Source organism: Equus przewalskii, unplaced genomic scaffold (genome assembly GCF_037783145.1).
Source record: "Equus przewalskii isolate Varuska unplaced genomic scaffold, EquPr2 ChrUn-10, whole genome shotgun sequence".
NCBI lineage: Eukaryota > Metazoa > Chordata > Mammalia > Perissodactyla > Equidae > Equus > Equus przewalskii.
The window spans coordinates 2,257,238-2,279,877 of NW_027228747.1; the positions used below are offsets into that span (position 1 = coordinate 2,257,238).

Consider the following 22,640-nt stretch of genomic DNA (forward strand, 5'->3'; position numbering starts at 1 on the left):
CATTCTGTGATTTTTATAAAGTTTTGAACTTCATCTATGAAATTATTAGTAGTGATTATTTTTAGGTGGTAAGACATTTGGTTGGTCTTAATCATCTTCCTTATGCTTATCTACATTAACGCATCTCTATACAAGTATGCATCTTTTGTGTAATGAGAAAAATTACACATTTAAAATTATAATCATACATAATTATGCTATATCTATATGCCTATATATAGGTATATCATAAGAGAGACAAAATCAGGTCCCAGCCATCAGGAAGATTGCTAAACCCTGGAAATAGGCATCCTGTGTATTGGAAATTATAGACAGGCTGATACTCTGCTCTGAACCCAGGCAATATAACTATTTGATTGGGTACTTGCTTAAAAAAATATCTCCAGTGTCCTCCAGAAATGAGACTCAGCTAACATGTTTACATCGCGCTTGTATTGACAGGCAACCACGTTGAGCCTCAAGCACCTCCAGGCCCCTATCCTTTACCTCAGGTCCCCTCAACCCCAGGCAGATAGACCCTGAACTTGGGCCTAGACTATTTCCAGAGCAGCAATTCTTTGGTAGGTGGTGTTTTATCCCTTCAGTTCAATAAACTCAGCTGGTCTGAGTTCTCATAAGGAATTGGGGGTATGAACTGTCCCACATTGTCATCTCATGCCTGGTAATTCAGCCAAATTGAAATTCATGCCAGTGGCAAGTACCTCACTTGTAATGCCTTCCTTTATGCCGTATCTTTCACCTGGAAGATTCTTCCTCCTCACTCCACTCCCAGCGGCAAAGCTGGCTTCTCTTTAAAGGCCCTGTTTAAATCCTATCTCCTCAGGAAGCCTGTTCTCCTCCCCTCAAGCGGTATGCTCTCTCTGTTCCAGAGAAACCGCCTTTGATCCACACCACCAGGATGAGTCTCACCCTGCTGTCCTTGACCTTTTCTACATTTTTTTCTCCTTTAAGTTCTTTCGGGCACAAAGTGAGAAAAAAAATAAGCATGTCAATCAGCTTAAAATTATATTTATTCGTACACATATTTCAATCTAGAGTTCACATTGCTTCTCCCACTAGCTTGTAAGCTTTTCTAGAGCAGAGACAAGTCTCCCACTTACATCTGTGAACACAGAGCTCAGTACACAGCGGGGGCTCAACATATGTTTATTACACTGAAGCCTTCAGTGCTAGGATCATGATGTGACGTAGGTGGATGGCTGTGAGGATGCTGAGAACTCAGGCATAAGTCTCAAACCATCTGTCTCTTTGAAATGTCGTCGGCTGTCTTAGGAGGGAAGAAGAAGGGACAGCATCCACCTGAGGAGGTCTCAGCACGTCCAAGCAGACACTTCAAGTGTTCACAGCAGCCACGGCTCCAAAGGAAGCAGCTGTGCTGTTGCTGAGCTGAAGGGGTGGGTGGAAGACAGAAGCAGAAGTGCAGCATACTGTAGTTCTCTCCTCTTAATTGCTGGGGGCCAGGAGGTGTTTCTCCTCCCAAATGAGAAGGAGAGGACCTGAGCTTCTCTGCTTAATAAATGCACAAGACCCGGGTGGGGAGAGAGCAACTGTACCTGTGCTTCTCTCCTCTGGGACGGACACCTTAACACTCCTCCTCTTTGATGTGGTAGGTTGTGCCACCACTAAGGCAGCGGGGCTTTTGGTGAGCCCTCTCAGAGCGAGCTGGGCTCTGATCCCGGGGCCTTCGGGAACCAGAACCGCAGCTTCCTGAATGGGGAGCACAGCAAGGAGCAAAGCAGGAAGCCAGGGAAGGGCTTGGGCACTGGGGAGCGGCACACTGGGGAGCACCAGGAGGCTCCCAGGATTGCTGTTTCTGCTGTGACATCACTGGGCTAGCAGGTGGAAGCTGGAAGGGAAAAGAGCATTTGGTTAGATCAGGACCTTGGGTATATTTTTCACTTCTCCATGTGCTGGGGCTGACAAAATGGACCCTTAGCCTTTACAATCTGCTAAAATCCATCCCAGGAGGGGGAAAAAATGAATTTGAAAGGGCTAAAATCTGGATAGTAAATCATGGTGGGAACTCCCAGGGGACCTACTCACCAATAACCAAGCTAATAACTTACTCTTCTTAAACAAGAAAAACAAACTACAACCCAGTTGAGCTGACAGCCCACTTTTCCCAGGCTAGTGTCCACCATGGTCAGGCTTAAAGGAGAACCAAGTCTCTGCTCTTTCTTCACTCAGTCTTCTTTTACCCTGAGATTCCTAAACCTGCATGCACCTTCTCTGCTTCTCTGACCCCCTAGCTTCTATGGCTTTCTCTCATGTTAGATCATTTGAGGTCTTTTGCAAGGAACCACTTCTTTTCCCTTCTCGCTGCCCCAAACCTCTCCTACTTAGCTTATCTATTATCCCTTGTTAAGAGACAAAAGGAGAGATCAGAGCTTCCTTAGCTGCATCTAAGTGAGGGACATCCAAGTCTCTCTCTACACATAAGTATCCTCACCCTATAGGAAGATGTGTGGGCAAGTCATCCCAGGAGGAGTCTGGAGGCCTTGTGGGGCTGGGAAGGAAGAGGCCTTTTATACATCCTCCAATTGAAGCCTCCAGGCTACCTGTTATTGGAGAGGAGCCATGGAGTGGATTATTTATCCGGATGTTTCATAATTCCTAGGGCTAGATTCCTCGCTTACACACAGCTGGGACATGGACCAAAAGGATTCCCATGTGAGTTAGTGACCAGAAGGCTGGAGCCTTCAGATGGCCTGAGTGAAGGTAGGTACACTGACTAAGTCTGGATTACATTCCTGGGGGCTGAATGAGGATACGACAGCTGTTGAGTTCTATCTAAGATTGGAGGAGAGGACCAAGTTCAATACTACCCAAGTCTGAGGAAGACCCTTCTGGTCCAGCCCCCACCCATCATCCATGACTTTCATCATCCAACTCAATGCCATCACCTCCACGGAGACTTGCCTGGTCTCCCGGTCACATCTGAATCCTTCTTCTTTTGAACTTCATAGAGACCCCTCACATCCTTTATAGCTGCTCAAAGTCAGGGTGACCTAAATACTTGTCCTATCTCCTCTATTAAACAGTTTCCTGATGACAGGGACCTTGTGTTTATCACTTCTGCATTCCTAGGGCCTGATACTGTCCCTGACATAAAGAAGATGCTCATTAATATTTGTCGAATGAAACAATCCATATGCCATTAGAATAGACTTTTTGTCTTGAGAAAACAAAAAATAGGAGGAAAACAAAATCCCACGCCTTTTTGTTTTGTGAATCAGTTCTCGACTTCTTGTGTTCACCCTCCTCACCTAAGGCCTTTGTGAACACCCTTTTATAAATAGTACAGAGAAATTGTGGGTGGACCTCACGTTACAGGACAGGCTGAGAATAATACGGAGAATAAAACATTCATAAACCCTGCTATCTCTTAAATGCGAAAGGAGAGCTGTTTGTAGTTATCAAGGGACCCCATGGAAAAACTTTCCACAGGGTGAAAAGTTTTCCTTCACCTTTCATGAAAATTAACATGAGCACATGTTGGCTGTGCTTACAGTGGAAACACTCTCATCTGAATATAGTTCCTCATCTCTGGATGCTTCCATCTCAGAACTGCTGCTGATATGCACAGCTAAGTAAAAAGGCACTGATGAAACTCTCTGATGGCAGGGATAGTGTCTCGCCTGCCTCTCTGTTCCCAATGCCTGACATACAGTAGGGACTCAGGAAACAGTGGAGTAAATGAAAAAGAAGAGCAATTACAAGGGATATTCTGATTAGATGGGCTGTCCTCAAAGGCTTTAAATCATATATAAGACAAAGGTAAGCAGGGTTGGGGTGTGGGACGAGGGATAAGTACATAACCAGGGTGGGGAACAGGACAAGGCCAGAAGAGGAGCAGCTGTTGGAACCCCAAATCCAGCAGGACAGGATTGTCAGGGCTTGCCTTCTTCATCTGGGAATGCACTCGTCGTGGGGCGGGGAGGCGGGGGGCAGGTAAGCTTTGACATGCAGTTTGGATGAAGGGAGAGAAAAGTTCTTATGAGTGAAACAGAAGGTGAGAGAATGGTATGAAGCCTATCTCACCCCATTAGAACAGGACCATGGAGAGAGAGCATCTGACTTATGGCCTCAGAGATCAGACTCCTTCTTCTCTCCCGTCCTCCTTCTTCTTCTCTCTTCTTCTTCTTCCTCCTCCTCTTCTACTCCCCCTCAGGTATCAGAAAAAATTCTAACTACTTCTCAGGAAGGCTTCACATATACTAAGCATTAGTGGGAGGTCAAGTACCTCTGGTCTCAACATACCAGTTGTTCCTTTTCCCCACCCACACCCACATCATATAAACCCATGCTCCTGAGACCTCACACATCACAAATGCATTTCCCTGAGGTTAACTAACAACTACCCAAACTCTACTGCCCCTCCCTAAGGGCTGAGGGTTCTCCTTGGAGTCTCTTCCCTGGGTGAACCAAGCTTTCTGTTTCCTCTCCAACTCCCCCAGATCACTCCTTATGATAATTGCCCACAGAAATCTCTAAGTCCAGTCACTTCCAGTACAATGAATTTCATCACATATAGGATGGTGTTGGTGATCCGCTCCACCAGGATTAGCACTTTCAGTGGAGAAGATCAGTATTTACCTTTGCCCATTCCCTAAAGTAGGCCTTCCTGAGCTGTCCTGTGCCCCCACTAGATTTACAAGTCCAGCCAGTTCCAAGTCAGAACCCCAGAAATTTACTATTCTCCTTCTAGTCCCACTTGATCTCTATTCCAGGTTCAGTTGTATCTATGAGTATAATTCTATGATTTGATATTTATTAAGCACCTACCATGTGCTGGATACAGGAAGCAATAAGAAACCCATCCCATGCCTCAAAGCTTTAACTCTAGAGATAATGTAGACACATTAATAGATAACACAGGACAATAAGTTAAATACAGGCAAACAGAGAGGCAGGCGAATTCTGGGTATGGGTTGAGAATGGAACTAGTCAGCCTAAATTTACCAAAATAGAATGATAGTGTTTTGAATATGTGGCTCCCATTGTTATTAGCACCCCATCCTGGTCTGGGAACAGGAGGTCATCCCTGAGAAATACCCATCTCTTCTCATTCCCAGTCCCTATTTGTGACACTATTTCTTGGAGCAATAGATGTCTCCTCTCTTTCTTTCTTCCATTCTTAGTGAAAAATTTGCTAGAAGAGCACAACAGTATATTTGAACTGGTAGAAAGGAGACTCAGAAAACTTGAGATAGAGTCATAGACAAAAAATGAATGATAAAAAGTGAACAGAGTCTCAGAAAAATTAAGCTCACCAACATATATGTAATGTGGGTATCAGAAGGAAAGGAGAGAGAAGGAAGCAGAAAAAGTATTCAAAAATAATGGCTGAAAATTCCCCAAATTTGGTGAAAACCAATCTATACATTCAAAAAGGTCAACAAAATCAAAGTAGGATAAACACAGAGGTCCACATCCAGACACATTCCAGTAAAAGTGTTGAAAGAAAGGATGAAGAGAAACTCTTGAAAATAGCAAGAGAAAAGTGACTCATCACAAGGGACCATAATACTATTAACAAATGACATAAACAACAATGGAGACCAGCAGGCATAGGAATGACATTTTTAAATGCTAAAAAGAAAAAAAAAAAGTGTTAACTAAGAATACACATAAATATCAATGAAAGAGAATTGGGAGTCCAGAAAGAAATACATCAATATATGGTCAATTGATTTTTGAGAAGGTATCAAGACATTTCACTGAGGAAATAAGTCTTTTCAACAAATGGTGCTAGGACAACTATATATCCACATATAGAAGAACGAAGTTGACTCTTACCTACAACATTCTAAAAAATAACTCAAAATGGATCAAAAACCTAACTGAGATGCTAAAACTATAAAACTCTTAGAAGAAAATATACAAGAAACTCTTCACAATCTGTAGGGAAACAACCTCTGCTTTCATGAAACTTGAGTGTAAGATGGATATACAGCACCTGTCTTTAGGAGGCATCTAGTCTAAGAGGGGAGAGGGAGCCTCGACTGCAGGGTGAACCTGGTCTCAACTGAAACATCACACTTCTGAGGGATATAGGCTCCTTTTGTCTGAGAATTCCTATTTAGACAGCACGGTGGTCATCTGTCACTTTGGCCAGCAATCAACTCTATGCTTGTTAGCATGACAGTTGACATTTTTTGGAGAGGACCCCCAAATATGCGTAGTGTTTGAGCTCTCTCTTCTTACTTGAAACCAGAGGGAATGTATTCCTCTTCTAGCTTCCTGGACTAGCCAAAGGGCAGGCACATGCTGAGAATCACTGTCTGTAACGATCCTTATGGAACTTTGAATCTTAAGTGACTGACTAAAGACACAGGGACATCTAGAGGTCGTATTAATCACAGCAGTTGTGAGGTGTGAACCACACTATCCCTGTCATGTGTTCCTGCCGTCTGCTCCACCAGACACCTGTGCTTTTTTAATGGACTAAAACATAAATTCAAGGTGTTAGCTATTTATCTAGTTCATAATAAGACTATCAAGACATAGTAAACTCAAAGTAAAATTAACAATGATTAAAAATCACAAGAAATTTGTAATTGAAAATAATTTTAATGAAAAATCAAGATTTCTTTACAAAGTATAGAGATGAACTATTTGATTTGGGACTCAGGGAGAGAAAAGGGAGAAGTGACTGATTTTTCTTTTAAGTCTCTGATTCCTTTTATAGGCATTTTCACTTTTTACCATCTTTGCCACATGCTAAATGGGCGTTTCTGGTTAGAGTTAACTAAGATTCATGGTTTATTTGCAGAGATCTCATGTATAATTTTCTGAACAATGTTTTTGGGCTGAAAAAGACAGAAAGTTGGGGGTGAGTTGGGGCAGTATCACAAAGAGAAGGTGGGAGGACTACACATCTGTCTCCCTGCCTTGCCCGGGACGGGGTGGGACCCTGAAGAAAGTCCAAAGTCCAAGGCACTGTGTTCATGAGACATCAGGAGGCTGTGCTCTAGCAGACCTACATAGGATTCATCCGAGAGAAGGTGTCAGAGGAAAGGCAGAGCCACTTTCCCCCCCCGCCCCAAATATCTGATTCTATTGATTCCTGCAAGAGAATGGATAGCAGTGAGAAGAATATTAGGATGCAAGCAGACAAGGACGAGTCTAGAACAAGATGGTGAGCAGATTCCTTGTTTTATTGATTCATTTGAGGTTGCAGATTGCAAGGCAACTGGCTGAGGAGGGAGTTAGAGTCTGCGGTCTGGGGTCCCACGGGAGACAACACAGTTGATGTCAGAGGTCAGCAGATAGAGTTCTGGGAGAGGATTCAGGCTTCTGAATCCTGGGGCAGAGAGACCCTCTAGCCGAGAGCTCAGAACCTGTAATGGGACATCTCCGCCACTCAGGCAAGCCCAGGAGGAGCAGGGGGAGGAGGAAGTGTTTGGCCATTTGTTGTCTCTAAGTTAGCTCTTCTTGGCTCAGGGTCCACTTCAGCAGCAGCCTCCAGAGGACTGCCCACTCCCCCCTCCGCAGCAGCTGGAGCCCCCCGAGGGCTGGCTGCAGCAGTCAGAGCTCTGGTGTCTGCGGCGGTGGGACCTGCGGCGTCTGTGGTGGCTCAGGCAGCAGCCTCCTCCCCCAGAGCTGCAGCAGCCACCACCCCCAGAGCTGCAGCAGCTCCCCGAGCTGGGGCCACAGCAGCCCCCAGAGCTGACACCACAGCAGGAAGAGACTGGAGGGCACTTTGGAGGACACTTTGGGGGGCATTTAGGGGTGGGGCACTTGGGAGGGGGCTGGCACTGCTGCTGGCTCTGCTGGCAGGACATGTCGGCAGGTGGATGTTCAGGAGCTAAGGGAGAGTCAAATAATAAGTCAGACCCAGCACACAGAGCCCACCCTGCCCCTTCTTGTCCTTTCAGCATCATTTCTACTATGTACATTTAAATAACCTGTTTAAGATCAGTCAGAGAAAACAAATCCCTACCACTTTCATCGTTTGTAACACCTTACCGACTACTCTCACAGCGTCTCCTTTGAACCTCAGTTTATCCTTTTAAAGTAGGAAGTCATCATCATCCGTTCTACCAATTAGAAAACTGAGACCAAATGATGTCAGGAAAGTGAAAAAATTTTTTTTTTCATTTATGTCATTCAAATATTGAAATTGTTCTATCGAGACTAATTTAGAACTGAAATATTTTTCTTTATGGAAAAAAATATCCTGTTCACAACCTAAACACTTTCACATTTTAGACATTTACAAGATCAAAATAGAAGAGGATCTTAGAGATTTCCTGGCTGGTTCACGTTACTAAAGAGAAAGCTGAGAGGTCCCTTGACTCACAGCCCAGTGCTCTGATGGTCTCAGAAATACCACCTCTTACACTAATACTTTGACCTGGAGATGGTTAAACTTCTGTGCTTTTCCAACTCTGGAGCTTTTAAATGTATTTCCAGGCCTTGTCCTATACCCATATGTGTAACAATCTCCAAAAATCCCTCTGATCCTCTCTTCACTTTGAGAATCCCTGGGCCCGAATCATGCCTTGAGGATGCAGTGGTTTCTCAAGGTGTCTCCATTTCTGAAGCGTCTCCTAGAATATCACAGCAGCCGAGGTTTCCTTCTTTCATCCTGTGAGTCGCACAGAGCTGCGGATCTGGTGGGTTCCTCAGCATACTCAGCCATCGCTGAACTCATACTGTTCTCACTGTCTTCCCACCTGCCCCCGGCTCTGTCCCTTCCGGCCTTGTCTGTCTTTAATGATATGGACCACAGCCCCCAAGCCCCTACCCGTGCCTGCCCTCTCACTCTGGTCTGAGCGTCCCTCTTTGGAAGGCTGTCTCCTGCTCCCAGTAGACACTTACTCACGCACAAGCAGCACAGGGTCCGTCAGCTCCTCAGGAGGGAGTGGATGGAGGTGCTCTGGCCCCAGCCCCTTTTATCCCGGGCTTGGACTCTGCCTTCAGTGTGTGAGACAGGGCCTGGGCATGAGAGGACTGCCTTCTGCCACCCACACGGGTCCTGTGACAGGTGATGACTGGCAGCTCCTCCCCTGCATCTCTCCACAGGGGCCCAGGACATTCCCACCATCAACGTCAGCTCATTCTCCTTACAGCTGTCTGTCCCTCACTCATTCATCTTCATCTCTTCAGTCCCCTTGTCCTATTTCCCTGAGGGTCTGCTTTAAACTAGGACTCACAGAAGCCTTTAAATACCTCCACTTGTGTCCCAGCCACTCTGGCAGATCCTGTGTGTGTGTGTGTGTGTGTGTGTGTGTGTACACGTGCACGTCTACACCATCACAATTAAAAGCCTGGATTAGGAGTGAGACACACCTGGAACAGAATCCTGGTCCTGCCACTTATTAGCTGTGTGATCTTGTGAAAATCACCTAACCTTTCTCATTCTCAGTTTGCTCAAATTTAAAATAGATGATAAAATTTACTCTCAATGGTGTCGTGAAGGTCAAGAGAATTAGGGAAGGAAAATGTCTGGAAAAGGTCCCATGACACAGCGGACACTCATAAATGAACTCTCTACCCATCAATAATTGAAAGGGAGTAGATTTTTTTATATCACAGCTATTTTCTAGGAGAGGTACATTTGACTTTTAAAATGTCCATTTTTTTCAACTAAGGTCTTTCATATATTTTCAGATAAAACTATGCCTGGAGAGGAGCTGGGGAGAAAAGCTGCCTTGCTTTGCACAGTAGAACAAGAATTTGTTTTCTAAGGATCTCCCACAGAGGAAGAGGGTCAGCTCGTGGATGAGAAAACAGAAAGGAGAAGACACTGTAGCAGGGTTTCAAGCCTGGGGCACATGTCGGAGGAGGACCCTATGGAAATGAGCCCCCTGCTCGAGGAGACAGGAGCATCTTACGGAAGAGGAGGGCTCACCATTCAAGATGAATCTCTAGTGTTACTGCTTTGTTCCTACGTGGATGCAAGGGTTCCTTCAAGGGCTTTTTGTATTTGAACGTTTTTAGGAGATTAAGATAAAGACTAATTTCAACGTGGTATATAGCAGGTGCTCCTTCCATATCTGGAGGGCAGCATTATAAAAAACAAATCTAAACATATTAATTAGATGAAGGCAAATTAGAGCTAGGAGTAATTATGGGAAGAAATTCTTCCCTCGAAGTGTCCGAAATAATTTTACAGAGTGGAATGAGACATGAATTCACTCAATAATATCTATATCTCGGTCACATGGGCAAGAATAACCAATATCTTGTGAGCATATATGTACACACGCATGTGGATTTTTTAGACTGATCATGTTTCAAAGGTTATATGTGCTTGCATAAATACATATAGACTTAGATGCAAATACAGATAGAGATGGAGATACAGACACAGACACAGATAGAGAATCCAGCTCGCTTGTGATTCTCAGCATCAGGTATCTCCAGGCGCCCGACTTTCCCTGAAACTCCACGGCCCTCAATCTGTAGAGGTTTCTCCTTGGTTCTCATCTTCACTGGCATTCTCCCTCCTCCATCCCCCACTCCAGGAGTCATTACCCCTGACTTTTAAGGAAGCCTCATCTAGGGCTCCACACTACGTTCAGGATCAAGGCCAGCGTTTTCACTGATGTCCAAGGCTCTGTGCAGCAGGACCCTGCACAGCTTCTCCAGTTTCTGCTCTGCTTCCCAAGTAGAACTGGAGCATCAGCTGTGCTATAAACGTGTCTCTCCCTACCATACTATTACGCTTTATTCCATGACATTTTCCTTTCTGGGGACAATTCAGTTCAAATCCTACTTGCTCCATATCCTTTAGGTGACGTACCTTACAGGTGAGATTGTAATAAACCTTTTGACAGCACAGCTTGTGCCTTGTATTTCTGATTCCCCTCAGCAACTAGTACAAGGTTATGCACACATGGGTGCTTAGTAGATTTTTAAAAAGTCCTTTCATTAGCATTAGCACTTACTTTACAGTTTACAAATAGCCACTCCCTATGACTTAGGTAATCCTCATAGGAGGCAGCACTCTGAGACAGGCACGGTGTATTGGGATGGCCATGTCACCTGCAGAGGTATGCCACTGTCTCACTTGGCTATAACATTTGCTCAGGTTGTCCCAATGGACTTAGTTATGGGGAGTGGCCAAGATATCCATGACTTGGCTCAGACAGGAGCACAGTTCTTGATTCCTAGGATGATGGAGTGAAGAGGTCATCTGGCCTACACCTCTGCTTTGAGGCAGGGCAGCACCCGAACTATCAATCTGCTTAGACTTAGGGGGTTGGTCGGCAGCATGGTTACAACCACATCACTTGGACTGCAGCTCTCTGGCCTTAGCTATGCTATCAATGGCTTTGGGATGGTTCAATAAACATGTTTGACTAGCAAAGGCTTTCTGAGGTCACCGATTCTTCCAAGGGGTCTATCTCTTCCACCATCATTCTCTCATCCTCCCCAGGGCTCTGGAGAGGGCACTGCTGAGATTATATGGGGAATAATCCAGACTGAATTAATTTTCCTCTGTGCCTTCCAACTCTCCTCCTTTTTGAGATACAAACTAGCACATCAACAAATTTTAGTTCTTTCCCCTCTTTGAAAATCTTTCTTTTAAACTATAGATGATGACACAATTCTCTAAAGAATTAGAAAATACATAAGATTTTTGCTAAATTGTCAAGTGGCAGAAGGTATTTTAAGAATGGCACAAAATCCATAATATATAAAGAAAAGGACTGATAAATTACATAAAAATTAAATTTTAACAGATCAATGGAACAGAATTGAAAGCCCAGAAATAAAACCACACATCTGTGGACAGCTAATCTTCGACAAAGGAGCAGAGGGCCTACAATGGAGGAAAGAAAGTCTCTTCAACAAATGGTGCTGGGAGAACTGGACAGCCACATGTAAAAGAATGAAAATTGACCATTCTTTTTCACCATTCACAAAAATAAACTCAAAATGGATCAAAGACCTAAAGATTAGGCCTGAAACAATAAGTCTTCTAGAAGAGAATATCGTCAGTACACTCTTTGACATCAGTTTCAAAAGAATCTTTTCAGACACCATAATTCCTCAGACGAGGGAAACAATAGAAAGAATAAACAAATGGGACTTCATCAGACTAAAGAGTTTCTTCAAGGCAAGGGAAAACAGGATTGAAACAAAAAAAAAACAGCCCACTAATTGGGAAAAAATATTTACAAGTTATTTATCCAACAAAGGGTTAATCTCCATAATATATAAAGAACTCCCACAGCTTAACAACAAAAAATCAAACAACCCAATCAAAAAGGGGGCAGGGGACATGAATAGACATTTCCCCAAAGAAGATATAAGGATGGCCAATAGACACATGAAAAGGTGCTCATCATCACTAATCATCAGGGAAATGCAAATCAAAACTACACTAAGATATCACCTTACTCCTGTTAGAATGGCAAAAATATCCGAAACAAAGAGTGACAAATGTTGGAGAGGTTGTGGAGAAAAAGGAACCCTCATACACTGCTGGTGGGAATGCAAACTGGTGCAGCCACTATGGAAAACAGTATGGAGATTTCTCAAAAAGTTAAAAATAGAAATACCTTATGACCCAGCCATCCCACTACTGAGTATCTATCCTAAGAACCTGAAATCAGAAATTCCAAAAGTCCCATGCACCCCTATGTTCATTGCAGCATTATTTACAATAGCCAAGACATGGAACCAACCTAAGTGCCCAGCAACTGATGATTGGATAAAGAAGATATGGTGTATATATATACAATGGAATACTACTCAGCCATAAAAAAGGACAAAATCGTCCCATTTGCAACAACATGGATGGAACTTGAGGGTATTATGTTAAGTGAAATAAGCCAGACAGAGAAAGACGAACTCTGTATGACTCCACTCATAGGTGGAAGTTAACATATAGACAAAGAGAACTGATCGGTGGTTACCAGGGGAAAGGTGGGGTGGGGGGAGGGCACAAAGGGTGAAGGGGTGTACCTACAACATGACTAACAATAATGTACAACTGAAATTTCACAAGGTTTTAAACTATCATAATCTTAATAAAAAAAGTCTATAACAAAAAAAATTGTTTTATATAGCATAAAGTAACACATACAAGGTAAAAAGACAAAAAATTAACTAGAGAAAAATACATATGCCAGGTAAGGAACTAATATCTCTAATATATAAATATATGTTACAAATGCAAAAATAAATAAACATACAAAAATATGATGGACAGACGACAGAGAGCCCATCCCACCCCCGTCTCGCTCTCTCTCTCTGTCTCACTCTCTGTCTCTCATACACACACATATGTACACACGTTATATTAGGGTTCTTCAGAGAAACAGTTAATAGGATTGTACATATACATAGTGAGATTTATTTTAAGGAATTGGCTCACATGATTGTGGGAGCTAGAAAGTTTGAAATCTGCAGAGCAGACTAGCAGGTTGAGGACTCAGGGAAGAGTTGATGTTACAGCCTCTATCCGAAGGCAGTCTGGAGGCAGAATTCCTTCTTTTAGAGTCCTCCATCTTTTCTCTTAAGGTTTTTAATTGATTGGATGATGTGCACCCACCTTATGGAGAGTAATCTGTCTTATTCAAAGTCTACTAATTTAAATGTTAATCACATCTAAAAAAATACCTTCACAGCAAGATCTAGACTTATGTTTGACCTAAAACCTGAGTACCATGGCCTGGCCAAGTTAACACATAAAATTAATTAAGATAATAATCATAGTTCACCCCTTGTCAACTTGACACCCATACACATCTCCTTAAATGATATTTAATCTCCAGATAAAGACAATGACAAGGCCACACATCCAGCTACCATGATACAACTATGATGTGTACAACAGAAGACGCACGAACCCTTTCCTGAGAAGAAGATGCGAAGCCCTTGAGTCATGTTTACTTTTCTCCTCAAGATCCTTAACTTAAATACTATGTAAAGTTGAACAATATTTAAGTACATAAGTCAATATATTTTATGTTATATGATAAGAGGATAAGAAAGGGGGAAAAAGATACTTAAGATACACACACACATTCGTGATAAAGCAAGGAAGAAATACTCATAATAATTAGGTCCTGGTCGTGGTTCTTTTTGCCTGGTGGGATGACCCAACATTCATTCCTGAAGGGTCTGGTCCATTAGTGGTCCTGTCTGAACTGAGTAGTAGTTTTCCATTGACTTTAATCACAGGGTGTGGTAGTACTAAGAAATGCTCCCTGGAATCCCCTGTATTCCAGCCATATTCTTCCTTACTTCCGTTGTGGAGTAGCAGTCCAACTTCTTTGTGGTAATCAGGATCAATCACTCCACTGAGCACAGTAATTTCCTTCTTTGCCTGTTTATTCATAGGCATGAAGATGCCAAAGTGGCCAGGTAGCAGTCCTAACTTCCAGTTCAATGACATCATTGTGTCTCCTGGTGGAAGCATTCCTCCCTTTGGAACTATGACTTCCAGACTAGCAGAGTGTAAGGTCACTGGGACAGGAAGCAAAAATTTTGATGGCACATCTCTAGGGGTGATAGTGAGTGGTGCCACTCCCATTTCCACGTTTTGATTCCTGGACCTACACATTCTGGCTATAGAAGAAACAGAACCATATATTAGATGCTGATTTAGAGCACATACAGCTTCCTGAAGAACCTTGCCCCAACCTTGCAAGGTGTTACTACCTAGCTGGTACTATAACTAGATGTTCAAAAGGCCATTCCATAGTTTGATCAAGGTAGTCACTGGAGGATGATAGGGAACATGATAAGAACAGCGAATTCCATGAGCGTGGGCCCATTGCCACACTTTACTTGCTGTATTAGTTATATTAGTCAGGGTTCTCCAGAGAAACAGAATGTGGTTATATATATATTTATATTTATATTTATATAAAGAGATTTATTTTAAGGAATGGGCTCATACAATTAAGGAGGCTGAGAAGTCCCACATTCTGCTATCTTTAAGTTGGAGACCCAGAAAAGCTGGTGCCATAATTCAGTCCAAGTCTAAAGGTGTGATAACCAGGGGAGCCAATGGTACAGATTCCACTCTGGATCTGAAAGCCTGAGAACCAGGAGTGCCAAAGTCAGGAAAAGACTCCTGCCTCTTAAGCAATGAGGCAGGAGTAAAAAAAGGGGCAAATTCTACCATACTCTGCCTTTTGTTCTATTCAGGCTCTCAACAGATTGAATGATGTCTACCCACACTGGGAAGAGTAATCTACTTTACTAAATCCATCAATTCAAATACTAATCTCATCCGGAAAGACTCTCACAGATATAGTCAGAAATAACATTTAATCTGGGCACCCCATGGCCAGTAGAGTTGACATAAAATTAACCATCACAGAAATAATGCTGTATGGAATAATCACAATGGATAAGGCATTCTGTATGTTCATGAATGAGAACTTGGGCAGAAGAATTGCATGCAGGGAAGATAAATCCGTATCCAGAATAAGTCTCTACTCCAATAAGAACAAACACTGCCCCTTTCATGATGGAAGTGGTCCAATATAATCAACTTGCCACCAGGTAGTGGGCTGATCACCCAGGGGTAATGGTGTCATACTGGGGACTCAATGTTGGTATTTACTAAATGGCATATTAGACATTCAGTGTTTGCTGTAGAAAAGTCAGTATTGGTGAATGGAAATCTGTGATGCTGAGCCCATGCATAACCTCCATTCCTGCCATGATGGCCACTTTGACTATGAGTTCATTGGACAATGACAGGAGTAGCTGGAGAAAGAGGTTGCCTGGTATACATAGGATGGGTCATTCTATCTACTTAATTATTAAAATCCACTCCTGAAGTCACTGTTTGGTGAACATTCACATGGGAGACAAATATCTTTGCCGTTTTTGCCCACTTGAGAGGTCTGTCCACATCTCTTCTCCAGACATTCTCATTACCAATTTTCCAGTCACGTTCTTTTCAAGTCCTTGGCCATTCAGCTAAACCATTGGCCAGAGCCCATGTATCAGCATAGAATTGCATGTCTGGCCATTTCTCCTTCCAAGCAAAATGAACAACCAGATGCACTTCTAGAAGTACTTCCCAATGTGAGGATTTCCTTTCAACACTCTCCTTCAGAGATGTCCCAGGAAGAGGCTGTAGTCCTATATACGTCCACTTTCAGGTGCTGCCTACATATGTACAAACTAGGCCGGACTTTTCCCTTCCTCTGTCAACTGATTGTAGGAAATTCCCATGAAGACGTAAGTGCAGGTTGGGGGACACAGGGTAATTATCAGGAGAAACCATTGGCATTTGGGCCACTTCTTCATGAAATTACTTACTTTCTTGTGCTTTCAGGACCTGCTCAACCTCATTCTTGCATTTACCACTTCTATTTGATGTTGGAGTGCTGCTATGCATGCTTAACTTTATGGCAGACAATACCCAGTTCGTGAAGGGCAGCTGAGGTTTCATAACAACTTATTCACCCATGGTCAAGTTTTCAGTTTCTACTAAGACCCAGGAGCAAGAAAAAAGCTGTTTCTCAAGAGAAGAGTAGTTATCTATAAAGGATGGCAAAGCTTTTCTCCAAAATTCTAAAGATTTCGTTGTGATTCAACTATAGGAGCCTGCCAAATTCTCTAAACAGCATCCTTATCCACCACTGACACTTTATGCACTACTGGATCTGCTACATATTATAGTCCAAGTGGCAGAGTAGCTTTCACAGCAGGCCAAATCTGTTCCTGTTCTGAACCCCACTCAAAACTAGTAGATTTTTGGGTCACTCAGTACATGGGCTGGAGTAGCATATTCAAATGAATATCTTACCTACAACGTCCAAAGAGGACCACTAGGTAATGTGCCTCATTTTTGGTTGTAGGAGGGGCCAAATGCAACAACTTCTTCACTTTAGAAGGGATATCTCAACATGTTCCACACCATTGGACCCCTAGAAATTTCAGTGAGACAGAAGGCCCCTGAGTTTTTGTCAGAGTTGTTTCCCACCCTCTGACATGCAAATATCTTACCAATAAGTCTAGAGTAGCCGCTACTTCTTGCTCATTAGGTCCAATCAGTATAATATCATTGATGTAAGGACCAATGTGGTGTCTGGTGGAAGGGAGAAACAATCAAGATTCCTGAGAGCTAAGTTATGACACGGGGCAGGTGAGTTGTCCTACCCCTAGGTAGGACAGTGAAGGTATATTGCTGGCTTTGCCAAGTGAAAGCAAACTGCTTCTGGTGGTCTTTACTAATAGGTATGGAAAAAAATTTTCTAGTTCAATAGCTGCATACCAGGTACCAGGGGATGTGCTAACTTACTCAAGCAATGAAACCACATCTGGTACAGCAGATGCAAATGGACTCACCACCTTGTTCAGCTTACAATAACCCACTGTCATTCTCTAAGATCCGTTTTCTGCACAGACCAAATAGGTGAGTTGAATAGAAATGTAGTGGTAGGAATCATCACCCCCGCATCCTTCAAGTCCTTCATGGTAGCACTAATCTCTACAATCCCTCCAGGAATGCAATATTGCCTTTGATTTATTGTTTTCCTCAGTAAAGGCAGTTCTAATGGCTTCCACTTGACCTCTCTCATCATATTAGCCCTCATTCCACAGATCAGAGAGCCAATGTGGGCATTCTATCAGTTGCTGAGTATGTCTTCTCCAATTATGCATTCCAGAGCCAGGGAAATAACCACAGGGTGGGATCAGGACCCACTGGGCCCACTATGAGATGGACCTGAGCTAAAACTCCATTGATTACATGACCTCCATAAGCCCGTATCTGACAAAATAGGGACAAAAGTGGTATCAGTTCAGAGCCAGGGTCCAGTTATCCTACAATGTCTGATTATTTCCTATTCTCCAGTGCACAATTACCGTGGTAAAAGGCTGCAGGTCCCTTTGGGGAAGGCTGGGGGAAAGATTAACAGTATAATGTTTTGGTAGTGTGTGAGGGTCCTTCCTCAAGATGACCCAGCTTCCCCTTTGTTCCAGGAGTTCTGGGTCTGTAAACAAGCTCAGGTCTAGGAATTGATTGAGGGACCATGATTCTCTGTTTTTATGACTCGGAGTTTTGTTCACTTGACTTAGAACTCTTCCACTTATCCAAATCAAGTAAGAATTTAGTAGACTTCCTATCTATTTTACTTCTAAGGACACCATGATCAAGTAGCCACAGCCATAGCTCTCTGTGCGTCAGAATGTTCTGACTGCTGCTTTCACTCTGCTGTCCATTATAGTAACCACACCCTCTTGGCCTTTGGTGATTAAGTGTTGCCGCTTGGCCCCTGCCACCCTGGGATTGAATTATCCCTTTTGAATTTAGGTTTCCCAATTCTGTGATATCAGATCCCACTGTAATTTCTCACCTACAGACAAGAACAATCACAGAGCTCTTCACGAATGCTGGAGCTCCCATCATAAATGTATTTCTCACAGTCATGATGAAAGGTAAGTCCTCTGGATCTTTCTAGAGGTGGATGAGCAGATCTTCAATGAAAACTCCACTCTAACATTCCAATAACCATAAGCCTTTGGATCCCTTTCTCTACGGTATACATGACAGTTCTGATATTTCCTCTTCATTTAGCATAGGCCACCTTTTGGTCCAGGTTTCAGCTAACCGACCAAACTATTAGAGCCCTGTCTAACTACCCAAGCTACAAACATTTAGTCTAGAATATTTGCTTAGTGGGTCTATACCAATAAATTTAGCCTAATCCAACTTTAAGTTCCTTTCTTAATTATTTCACACCCTTAATATCAATTCCACACATATTCCCTGGGTTTCTGTCTGTAAAGTGGGAAAAATCATGTAGTTCTTTTGGAGTGTAGTACACTTAATCTTGGGTCATACTTTTCACTACACCTTTTGGGGCCTACTGGGACCTGAGTGCAGTTATATGTCTAGAAGCAAAGAAAGATGGTGGGATGGGTCCTGAAGAGAACCAGCAGTGTCCTTCAAGACAATTACTACAGGAAAGACCATTACAGTTTCCTTGGGCAATGCAGGGTTAATATCCTCAGATGGGGGTAGTAAGCCTGTTTCTACAGGCGAAAAAAGACTTGGCAGAACTTAAAAATTCAGCGTATCAGGGGCCAGCCCGGTGGGGTAGTGGTTAAGTGTGGCCTGGGGTTCTCCGGTTCGGATCCCAGGGGCGGATACAGCACCGCTTGGAAAAAGCCATGCTGTGGCAGGCGTCCCATGTATAAAGTAGAGGAAGATGGGCACGGATGTTAGCTCAGGGTCAGTCTTCCTCAGCAAAAAGAGGAGGATTGGCAGCAGTTAGCTCAGAGCTAATCTTCCTCAAAAAAAAGACAAAAACGAAATTCAGCATCCCAGCTTTATCAGGATCTTCCCAAATGTCCCCATTCCAATTTTCAGGATCCCAAGAATGGGACAGTTAGACACCATATGAAGGTTGATATCAAGCTTTAAGAAGGGCACAACACCACTTTAGTGGGATCTCTGCAAAAATGCATCACCAGTCAAGAAAAAATATCAGACAGACCCAAATGAGGGCATTCTACAAAAACCAATGGCTCTTAAAATATAACCAGGTCATGAAGACAAAAAGCCTGAAGGACTGTCACAGATAGGAGACTAACGAGTCATGGCACTAAGTGCAGAGTTGGATCCTGGACTGGATTCTGAAACAATAAAAATTTGCTTTGCTATAAAGGACATTAGTGGCACAAGTGGCAAATTTGAACAAGGTCTGTAGATACTGAGGCCTCAGGGGAACCAGGAGCTGAGGACAGAGTAGGAGAAAAGGATGACATAAGTAGGCATAACAATCAGTCAAGGCAAGAGGGAATGCAGATTTCCAGTTTATTGTGTCACATCAGGCTGGGGAACGCAAAAAGATAAGCTGAGGAGGGACATGGGGTCTGTGCTTTGGGGTTCCCAGGGCAGCCACGCATAATGGGAATATGGGGAAGGAGGTCAGTGAATGGGTTTGGGGGAGCAGCTTTGGGCTTCTTGGACACCAGGGCGCAAAGATCCTCTGGAACAGGGCTCAAGGCCTCAGCCAGGCCTCTCAGCAACACGGGCAGGCCCAGCAGGAGGAGCAGGAACAGGAGGAAGCATCTGGTCATTTGCTGCCCCAAGTCAGCTTTTCTTGGCTCTTCTTGGCTCAGGGTCCACTTCAGCAGCAGCCTCCAGAGGACTGCCCACTCCCCCCTCCGCAGCAGCTGGAGCCCCCCGAGGGCTGGCTGCAGCAGTCAGAGCTCTGGTGTCTGCGGCGGTGGGACCTGCGGCGCCTGTGGTGGCTCAGGCAGCAGCCGCCTCCCCCAGAGCTGCAGCAGCCACCACCCCCAGAGCTGCAGCAGCCCCCCGAGCTGGGGCCACAGCAGCCCCCAGAGCTGACACCACAGCAGGAAGAGACTGGAGGGCACTTTGGAGGACACTTTGGGGGGCATTTAGGGGTGGGGCACTTGGGAGGGGGCTGGCACTGCTGCTGGCTCTGCTGGCAGGACATGTCTGCAAGTGGGCGTTCAGGAGCTGAGGGAGAGTCAAACAGCAAGTGAGACCCAGCACACAGAGCCCATGCTGCCCCTTGTCCTTTCAGCATCATTTGTAGCCCCTCTATTCTGAACTGTTTAAATGGAGTCTTAGATAATTAAACACTGGAAGTTTTGTTATTTCCAATAGTTAGGCAAATACTCTCACACTAATCTTTGAGTCTCATAATTTCTATTTAAGATAGGCAGGGATTATTATGTCTTTTATAAGAAGTAAACTAAGGCAAAAATCAGTAAGAAAAACCTGCCATAATTAAATATCTAGTAAGTGAAAAAGGCTATGTCTCCCTTTGTGTCAACCAGAATCCTGAAACTGTTCTGTCTGGAAACCAGTTCAGAATGTAAATATTCTCTTGAAGAAAGAAAATTAAAGATTGTTTCTTGGAGTAACTTCCTTGATGATTTTGTTCTGTAGAGATTTGGACGTGCAGATTGCAAATGGTCTGGGAGGCTGGCTGGTCTCATTGGGTGGCTTTCTTATCAAAGAAGCTGAAGAAGAGTATTTTTGTGCATATAGGGGATTTGAAGTCAGGTCTCCTGGCTCCAGTCTGATGCTCTGCCATTTTCAGCACACCAAGGCCTCACACTAATATCTTGGCAGTGACTTTTAACTTGTGTCTGCCTTCTTAGATTCCCAATTCCAGTTCAGTGGGTTTTTTGTTAGTACCAGGGAGTCGATTCTGATTCCTAGTGACACTGCGTACAGCAGAGTGGAACCCTGCATGATTTTTTTGACCACCCTCTCATCTTTCTGCGCTATATCAGACAGTGCTCTGCTGCTATTCATAGGGTTTTCATGGCCAATTTTTTCAGAAGTGGGTGGCCAGGTCCTTCTTCCTAGTCTGTCTTAGTCTACAAGCTTCACTGAAAACTGCCCACCATGGGTCACCCTGCTGGTATTTGAAATACCAGTGGCATATCTTCCAACATCACAGTAACATGTGGCTGCCACAGTATAACAAACAACAGATGGGTAGTGTGGTTCCTTGACCAGCATCCACGGCAGTGAGAACATGGAACCTTAACCACTAGACCACGGGGGCTGGCTGACATGTGGGTTTTAAAGAGCCCCGAAGCATCATCTGAGCAGCTCTTTCCCCATTGGTAAGAACTACTGTCTCCGACTCTTCTTTGTAAAGAGGGTCATGATTTTACTCTCAAAGTTGACATCCACTTGTGAAAGCTGTCCTAGTAAAGGCTGATGGTCAGTGCTTCGATCCCCTCTGACCCGAGAGCCCAGCCAACTGGAGCTCAATTTGGTACAGCACAAAGGCACAGCTATCCAATTCTCCCTTGGGGTCCCAGTTGGCTTACTCCCTCAGGCACACCTTCCCTCAGTCTTCCTGAGGCCTCTCTCCTCCAGTCCCCAAGGACTCTGGTCCCACAAGGCCCTGCCCCACCTACCCTTCTGCTCTGGTCTGAGCATCCCTCTGTAGAAGGCTGTCTCCCATTCCCAGTGGACACTCACCAGTGCACAAGCAGCACAGAGTTCGTCAGGTCCTCAGGAGGGAGTGGATGGAGGTGCTCTGGCCCTGGGCCTTTTTATCTTGGCCTTGGGCTCTGCCTTCAGTGTGTGAGACAGGGCCTGGGCATGAGAGGCCCCACCTCCTGCCACCCACATGGGTCCTGTGACCTGTGACCGGGTGATGACCGGCAACTCCTCCTCTGGTTCCCTCCATGGGTCCCAGGGCAGCTGCTCCCACCTAAGAATAGGACTGCTTAGAAACGGAGGCAGGGAGAAAAATCCCTGCAATCATTCCCATCTCACTCTCCCTGGAGGGTGGTTGCCTTGCTTGTTTTGGAGCTTGAGTTCCCAAGCACTCTTTTCTCGTCTCACAAATCTTGACTCAGTGGCTCTGCGCAATCCGTTTAAACCAAGTTTCATAGAATCCTCCAACTCTTGATTATCTTATGTGTGACTGTGTGTGTGTGTGTGTGTGTGTATGCGTGTGTTTGCATGTGCATGCATGTGTATATGTATTATAGGAATTAAGACCCTGGTTAAAGAGTCAGAGAGGCCCAATAGAGAGTCCTGGTTCTGCCACCTATTATCTTCATGACCTTCTGAAAAAATACTGTATCCTTCTTGTTCTCAGTTTTGTCAACCTGCAGTAGAGATAATATAAAAATAACTGTCCGGCGGTGTGTGAGTCAGTGAGCTAATGCAAAGGAAATTTCTGGTAGAGACTTTATAACAT

General features: G+C 44.1%; 2 protein-coding genes and 1 long non-coding RNA gene across 4 annotated transcripts; all 3 read right to left on the reverse strand.

Annotated features, from left to right (window-relative positions):
- Positions 1–992: 992 nt before the first annotated feature.
- On the reverse strand, positions 993–2,561 carry LCE6A (late cornified envelope 6A). 2 transcript variants are annotated; one of them, XM_008515399.2, is made up of 3 exons: positions 2,450–2,561; positions 1,554–1,846; positions 993–1,386 (listed from the first exon to the last, which is right to left on the reverse strand). In XM_008515399.2, exon 2 carries the CDS (start codon positions 1,823–1,825, stop codon positions 1,583–1,585), a length of 243 nt encoding a protein of 80 aa, XP_008513621.1. In that variant the 5' UTR covers positions 1,826–1,846; positions 2,450–2,561; the 3' UTR covers positions 993–1,386; positions 1,554–1,582. The 2 variants fall into 2 exon arrangements, with proteins under 2 accessions (XP_008513621.1, XP_008513620.1); XM_008515398.2 differs by having other exon boundaries at positions 993–1,846.
- A 4,581-nt stretch (positions 2,562–7,142) lies between these two features.
- Positions 7,143–8,917, reverse strand: LOC139081470 (late cornified envelope protein 1F). Its single transcript, XM_070607316.1, has 2 exons — positions 8,827–8,917; positions 7,143–7,810 (listed from the first exon to the last, which is right to left on the reverse strand). The coding sequence occupies exon 2, from the start codon at positions 7,785–7,787 to the stop codon at positions 7,455–7,457; it is 333 nt and encodes a 110-aa protein (XP_070463417.1). The 5' UTR covers positions 7,788–7,810; positions 8,827–8,917; the 3' UTR covers positions 7,143–7,454.
- A 10,819-nt stretch (positions 8,918–19,736) lies between these two features.
- LOC139081496 (uncharacterized) lies at positions 19,737–21,959 on the reverse strand. The gene is made up of 2 exons (XR_011536642.1): positions 21,911–21,959; positions 19,737–20,422 (listed from the first exon to the last, which is right to left on the reverse strand). It is a non-coding gene; the product is annotated as an uncharacterized lncRNA (long non-coding RNA).
- Positions 21,960–22,640: the final 681 nt, after the last annotated feature.